General features: G+C 43.7%; 1 protein-coding gene across 1 annotated transcript; it reads left to right on the forward strand.

The window, feature by feature from the left end:
• The first annotated feature begins 662 nt into the window (after window positions 1–662).
• Window positions 663–5,776, forward strand: GRXCR2 (glutaredoxin and cysteine rich domain containing 2). Its single transcript, XM_076350377.1, has 3 exons — window positions 663–1,007; window positions 3,553–3,768; window positions 5,597–5,776. The coding sequence occupies exons 1-3, from the start codon at window positions 663–665 to the stop codon at window positions 5,774–5,776; spliced, it is 741 nt and encodes a 246-aa protein (XP_076206492.1).
• Window positions 5,777–7,143: the final 1,367 nt, after the last annotated feature.

Raw genomic sequence — 7,143 nt, forward strand, 5'->3', positions numbered from 1 at the left:
AGGAGGTGACCATCTTTTAAAAATGAAAAGCAAACTCGGAATGACCAAAAGGCCCTGAAAACCGGCAAGAATTACAAATAGGGATTGAAAGCTGAAGAGAGAGAAAATCTTAATTAGATCTTCACCAACCTGTAGAGGAACGCATTTGGATTAAAATGAAATGGAGCTTTGTACTCTCAGGGTTTCAGAGCAAGAATGGAAGAGGAATTATTCACATTTGCTATTTGTGAAGCTGGATTGCTTTTTCTGTGAACTTGTCTTCTTAACTTCTCACCTTGTCAGAAAATTGTGAAAAGCTGCTGGGATGGTGTATTTGGGGTAGTTCTTATCACAGCACATAGCAGAAACATTTCCATGGTTTCACAACATGGGCAGTTTCCTATTTAATCCTATCCTCCCCAAGTTAACTCCTTTCTTTTTGTGGTAAGCCAGCCCGTCCACCATTCACCAACCTGCCTTATATTTCACTACCATCGATATTTTCTCTTTGTGAATATCTATCAATATTTAATACAGTGGTGTCAGTTTTCCTGTAAGATGAGAGGAACTACTAGAAACCTTGAATTATACATTGTGTGGCTGGGGGAAGCTGGGGAAAGTTTTCTTTTGGACCCAAAGCTCTTGGAGTTGATCTCCAGGACCTGCAGCTTGAAATCCTAATAATGGATGAGCACCAGAAGAAACTCAATCAGCGGCATGAGGGAAGGCCCCGCAAAGTGAGGTTCAAAATATCATCAGCTTACAGTGGTCGAGTGCTAAAACAAGTCTATGAAGATGGGCAGGAACTCGAGCCCCCGCGCAAAGAGCACTCTCGGCGTTTTCTCCGCCACAGCTTTGAGCCAGGGGACCATTTCTGCGGGGCTGGGGAAGTGCCAGAAAACAGGTTTTACTCGCCAGCCAAGCTGACTGCCCAGCGGATCAGCATATTCAAAGAGGACAAGAAATACAGTCTCACCAGTAACTCTCCTCTCCTCAGCGACTACCAGTCAAGCGACAGTCCTTGCAGGGTAAGTGATGTCCAGCCTAGGGATGTCAGACTGTCTGGAAACCAACTTCCAACTAAACCATTTTTGGAGTCTCAAACTGGAACCGCATTCAGATAAAACTCATTTTTGTCAGTCCAGGATTTTAAAAGGGTGATTATAAGTCTTCAGCGTTTATCCCACAAATTCTGTATTCTGCTTACTCTGCAAATGGCCGGAGCCGCACGTTTTGCAGCAGCGCAGTCAGCAAGTGAACAGCATCTGCTAGCTGTGCTCCGTCTTCTCTCCTCACTGGGTTGATTTGCATCTGTCCATTTTGTAGAGTAAGATATAACATTTCCATATATATCAATATCTATACATAGTAATCCTAATGCATCTAAAGCAGTCAAATGTAAGGTGGATATTATCTTAATTAGTTATATTTTAAACGTTACAGTTGCATGACTTGAGCTGGCCAAGTGATGCAACCAGTGCCACCAGCAGTGTGCCAGCGAGCCTCTGAGTGAGGCATCCGCATCCTCTGGCAAGTCAGCATTACCCTTTGGCTACTCTGAAAATCCCAGCTTAGTTTCACTGGATATCTTGTTAACATATAATTAATGCCACCGATATAGAAGTGTCTCTTTAGTCCTAATAAAAAATAGTATGTGTAATATATGTTAAATTGGTTAATACACAGGGATTATATTCATTTTCTTACCCTGTGGAATTAGATGTATGTATCTTTTACTGCTATTTGGTTTTATCAAATCTAGATGTACCAACTAAACAATTCATACAACAATGATGGTGTATCGGCACTATTGATAACACAGCCATGTCGCACTGATATGCAAACTCTAAATGGAGTACGTTATATTGATATAATCAGCAGACTTGTAAAACTCGAGGTGAGTCTGCTTGGAGAAAAGGTGATAAAAAGGAAGATGGTGTGAGGTAAGCTGGCTTGCTGAACCGATATCAGGCCTTTCCCTGGGAGATGGCTCATTCAACTCCACTTCAGACTGAACAACGAGCAGTTAGCGTCAGCAAACAAGTCAGCCCGTTGCCCAGTCCCCTCTCGCACACCACCCCAGTCCTGCAGAGCCTGCTCGGTGGCGGTGCCCCAGTTGCTTGCAGAAAGGTCAAGAATTGAGTGTACCTCTAGAGAGAAATGTGAGGTCACTCAAGTACACCAAGCGCTGTGATATAAAGTTGTGTCATCGTCTGTTGTGGTCTTTGGATAAATAAGGACTGTCACTCTAGCACTTACACAACTAAAGAGACAAGTGCTTCAAAAAGTATAAAATGGTTTTCATGGCCTTGGTTTGAATACATTAAAAGTCTATTAATTCTTGGTGCTAATCAAAGCTGCATGTAGGAAACCCAGATGGCTGATACGCTGGGCATCTAGTTTAACTGAAAATATCAAACCATGATGAAACTCTCCTGCCTAAAGACAGAGCGCTACTGTGATCTTATCCATACCATTAATTTGTTCTGCGTTCTTGGGTAACGCTCACCCCTATTTCTAGTTTCCCTAACCATAAATATCTTGAGTAATCACGCTATCCAGTACCAGTTCTGCTTTGTATCAACATGTATTTGGAGACGCCATGTCTCTGTAACAAATACGAGGCTTTTATAGCCTTCTGCAAATGGTAAGGATCTGTGCTCACCTGCCCCCCCCCCCCTTCTCCCCATGGAGAAGCAGGTGCCCAATTGCCAGGAGAGCCATCAGCCACCTCATGTCAGCTGGTGCGACTCTGGCGGCATATTTTCTTAGGAAAGCATCTCCTTTTGCATCACTTCTTGACACAGATACTTAAACAGAGAAAAATATGAAGAGTGCGTAAAACAATAAGCTATGGTAACTGCCATATGATACCTAGGGAAAAAGGGACCAGGTAAGCAAAATGCTGCTTTCAGAGCAGTTTGACCATATCGAGTTTAGCTTTAAAATCATTAGAAAAGAACACAAATTCAAGTGTCCCCACAGATGGTTATTTAGACTGTCTCCTCCCTGATAGGGACACAATTTAGCATTAGATAATGAGAATTTTTTATCATCTGACCCTTTTGCCAGCATTAATAAATTACAAAGGAAAGCTTTCTTTTAAATCTGAAAAAAACCCCATCAAAGGCTGCAGAATAGGTCACCATCATGGGGAACTTGTACTTCTGGCCAAAACCATGAAAACCCCTCTCCACCCTCCACCCCCCACCTACTCAACCTTCAAAGAGATGTACGTCAGCCCCCAGTGTAGAGGTTGCTTTTCCATATAAGCCAACGCCACTGCTCGTAGAATTGTGCTGTCTTTTTTTCTTGCATATGGGTCAGAATGAGAACTTACATCCCAGAAAGCCTTCCCCATCCAGAACATGACGTTAAAGTGAGGCTCCTAAGATTTGACCCAAGGTCTTGGTCTGCCGTTCTCCCATAGCCGTTCTGCTCAGTGCTGTGGGTGGTGGCGGGGAGCTGGCTTGTCCTGCAGAGTCAGCCGTCCAGATGATCGGGCGGAGGGGGTCATCGGTGTTTGCAGAGTGTATTTATACAGGTGAGACATTGATTAAGATCCTTCTACAGGCTTCCCCAATTCTAGATTTTGGCAAGATCGTAATCTACACTAATAACCTGAAAATCATCCGTGCACCAATGGACCAGAAAGAGCTCATGAGAAGAATCATCCAGACTGAGGGAATAAATGACTGGGCCTTCATATACCGGGAAAGGAAAGAAAGATTTGGTGGTGGACATAAAAAAGATGTGGAAAAAAAGATTGCCTGCAACCAGTATGTGCAGGTAAGAGAAAACTGAAAGTGTTTTTTTCCCCCTAAGGCTTTTGGGTCTTACAGCCCCGGTCAGACCACTGAGTATTCCCACCCAAGCCCCATCTATGTCTGTATCTGGCACTTAACTAAATTTGGATTAAAAGCATCACTTTGTTCCTCTTTCCACTCGGGAGACAACCGATCAACGCTGCACTGCAGTTTGCGCTCTGGGAACAGCTGTTCTGTTTCCAGATGCTCACGTCTCCCACTTGATTCTTCCCCTGGAGATCGCCGACATTTATGTAGCTTGGCTTAGGTCCGTCCTTCGTCACCACCTCCCAGTGGAACAAGAGCAGGCCGGAGTTTCTCCAGCCTGACAAAGCTAAACACAGCTGCTCTGTGGTTGAGACTGCCGGAGGCTAAAATTTTAGTATCAGCTGAAATAAGATTGTGCCTTCCACTTGTTTTCTCATGGGTTAGTCTTTGTTGGTCACAATCCCAATTAGTCTGACCATAATTTGATCCCACAAAACATAATGTTGTCGTGCAGGGCAAATATGAAGCATTACAGTTTTGTGGATCTGAGACCGACCTGTGCTGAGTGCGGGTTACCTTGGTCCTTCTGCAAGCACGAGCCTTGCTTATGGCTCACTTGCACAAAGACCCCATGAAAACTGAAAACAGCCCTGAGAAACTAAGTAGGAATTCTGGCCTTTGTCAGCGTTGAAATAAACTTGATTTTCAGAAAGAGGGCTTTAACGTAAAAGCCAAGATTCATCCCATCTACTGGCAGACACCTTTCCGAGTCATCAAAAAATCACTTCTGGCCTTCGGGGGAATATATGTTGAAAAAGACCTCCATAAGGTAATTGATTGCCTTCCTCCTCCAGTCGCCCTCACTGGAGGAGCACGCTTTGGAGAAGGACAACAGCTCCTGTAAGGCATTGTTCCAGAGAAATCTGTTAACCTTGGAAGAACTCAGCAAAGTGCTTCTGTTCTCCTTGATGTTTGGGAACAAAAAGTAAAACTTGAAAGTCCTAAAACTATGATTTTTTTAGAATAATTTTGGACTTCCTATACACTGGTATTATGAACATTCATTTAAAGATGACCAAACCACAGGAAGGTTATTCTTCTGAGAAGTCAATTAATTTGGACTATCAAATTCATAAGCAGGCACCGATATGAAGCATATCTGGCACCAACTCCCCATATCTTAGTTAAAACTTCGTTCCATACCGCTGCACAGGAATGATGCAGGACTCTGAACCTGACATCAAAAGAACGAACCTACGCCATGCTACATTCTTCCTGACGCAGATATTTAATCATTTCTGGGCTCTGTGGAAGCACTGAATTTTAAGATGGGATTTGAAAGACGCTGTCTGGCACCCTGGGAGAGAGTTGCAGGCACAAGGGACAGCTCGAAAGAAGCTGTGCATGTCAGTGATGAGGGATTCGGGAGGGAGAGGGTGAGGAGAAATGCTTGAAGAAATGAAGCATGGCTCAAAACTGAGGATACAGAGCTGAGAAGATGGATGGGTTAAGAAATGACAGGAAGGCGAGTGGAGCTATGCAGAGCCTTGCAGGCGGAGAAAGATGAATTTGAAAGTATTGTGTTATAAGGCACATTAACTTCTCATTTTCTAGAAGTATCCACGAATTGTCCCCAAATATACAGGAGCCTTTTTCTTGAAGATCTTGCTGTAGAGAACTGAGTATTATTGGCAGAGTGGCATGTCAGGAGCAGCAATTACTTAAAAGACCAGAAGACAGAATTTCCCTCTTTCAAGTATGTTACTGACTTTGGTGTCTGATATCCAGTAACAGATTTTTTTTTCATGATCTGTCTCTTTCAGGAAGGAGACGCTGAACACAGTTGTTCCCAGTGTAAAGGGTCAGGCTCTGCTCCTTGCTCACTGTGCCATGGAAGCAAGTTTTCAATGCTGGCAAACAGATTCAGAGAGTCCTACAGGGCTCTCCGATGTCCAGCTTGCAACGAAAGTGGCCTGCAGCCCTGCCAGATCTGCGCTGCCTGATCAGGACCGCCATCCCTGCAGCAAGCTACAAGCACCACAGCAATATTTTGTTGAAAGCTTGGAATTATTTAACCTTCAAGCAGCCTCACTATCGTGACAAGTTTTTAAAAGATGGGAAAGGCACATTATACATATCTCACCGTAAACACGAATACCGCACTGCTGCTACTGACTGTCCCTCTTGTCTGCTACATAGACCTATCTAACTTTTGAATCAGCCCAGACCCCAGTGTCTGCAGGGGTAAACATATCCCCCGACGCTAGAGGAAATTCTCAGCATTCGGAAGTTAAGCACCTGCGTAAATATCTCTGGCATCTGGAGCTCAGCCTGAACTTGCTGGCACTGTCCCTCAGTTTGGTATTTGGTGCCCGGCACAGCCAGGTCCCGACCCACCAGGCACTCCAGTAACATCATTAAAAGCAGCAGAAGCAGGTGCAGTTTGGGCACATCGGTAACGTGTCAGGCTGTAAAGTCTGTCTGTACGACAACAGCAGAGCGGTGCCTCCCCTAGGTTTTAACTTGCTGAACGTTTTAAAATTACGCTGTCTTTTGTAGTTAACTCTGTACTTGCCCTGCAGTGGCACAAGCATTTCCTGAAGATTTTGCCGATTCTTACATCTGCTTTAGCGGACACAGTGATTCCTTTGGGGTCTGATTTATGTGAGGAAATTGAAAACCCTTCCCAAACCTGGAGCTATAAAAAATGTACAATAATTTATTATTATAAATAGAAGTCACTAAGTTTTTAGCCTACTTATGAGGAAGTGCTGAACTAAAATTCCCCTGTACGATGCTCAGCACTTTTCATGATCAGGCTGGTGGTGAGGAGGACTTCTGTTGCTTAATATTAATCCCATGTTGTAATCCGCAGAAGGTAAACTCCAATTAGTTGAGGTGAAGCAATGATGTGGGATACTTTGCAGGCTGCCACTGGTGGCACAGAACACAGGGGCTTCAAGAGGTTGACGCAAACAGGGGAAATGGTATTTTTTCCCCAAAGCATTAACTTATTACATTTGATATTCACGAGTAATGTTAACGCAGCCTTAACTCGCATATTACCGCTGAGACTCTGATGAGTTAAGAGACTGCTCACATGTACTTCATGCTGAGGTTGCAAGCCTAGACAGGGTAATTTATGGCCATGTTTCTATTTTCCTATGGTAGGTTATAAGGGTTCTCTGCAATACTTAAATGATTAGAAATAATGCCGTTTTAGCTCTTAGACTTCCATATGTCTCCTACTGAAATTGTTCAGTGGGTACTGAGGGGTTTTTCAAAAAAAGTGCATAAATCTATAGCAGAGACTTTATTGGCTTCATTTATCATATCAGGATCCGCAATATAGTCCTTGGGGTATTCATTG

Source organism: Aptenodytes patagonicus, chromosome 12 (assembly GCF_965638725.1).
Source record: "Aptenodytes patagonicus chromosome 12, bAptPat1.pri.cur, whole genome shotgun sequence".
Taxonomy (NCBI): domain Eukaryota; kingdom Metazoa; phylum Chordata; class Aves; order Sphenisciformes; family Spheniscidae; genus Aptenodytes; species Aptenodytes patagonicus.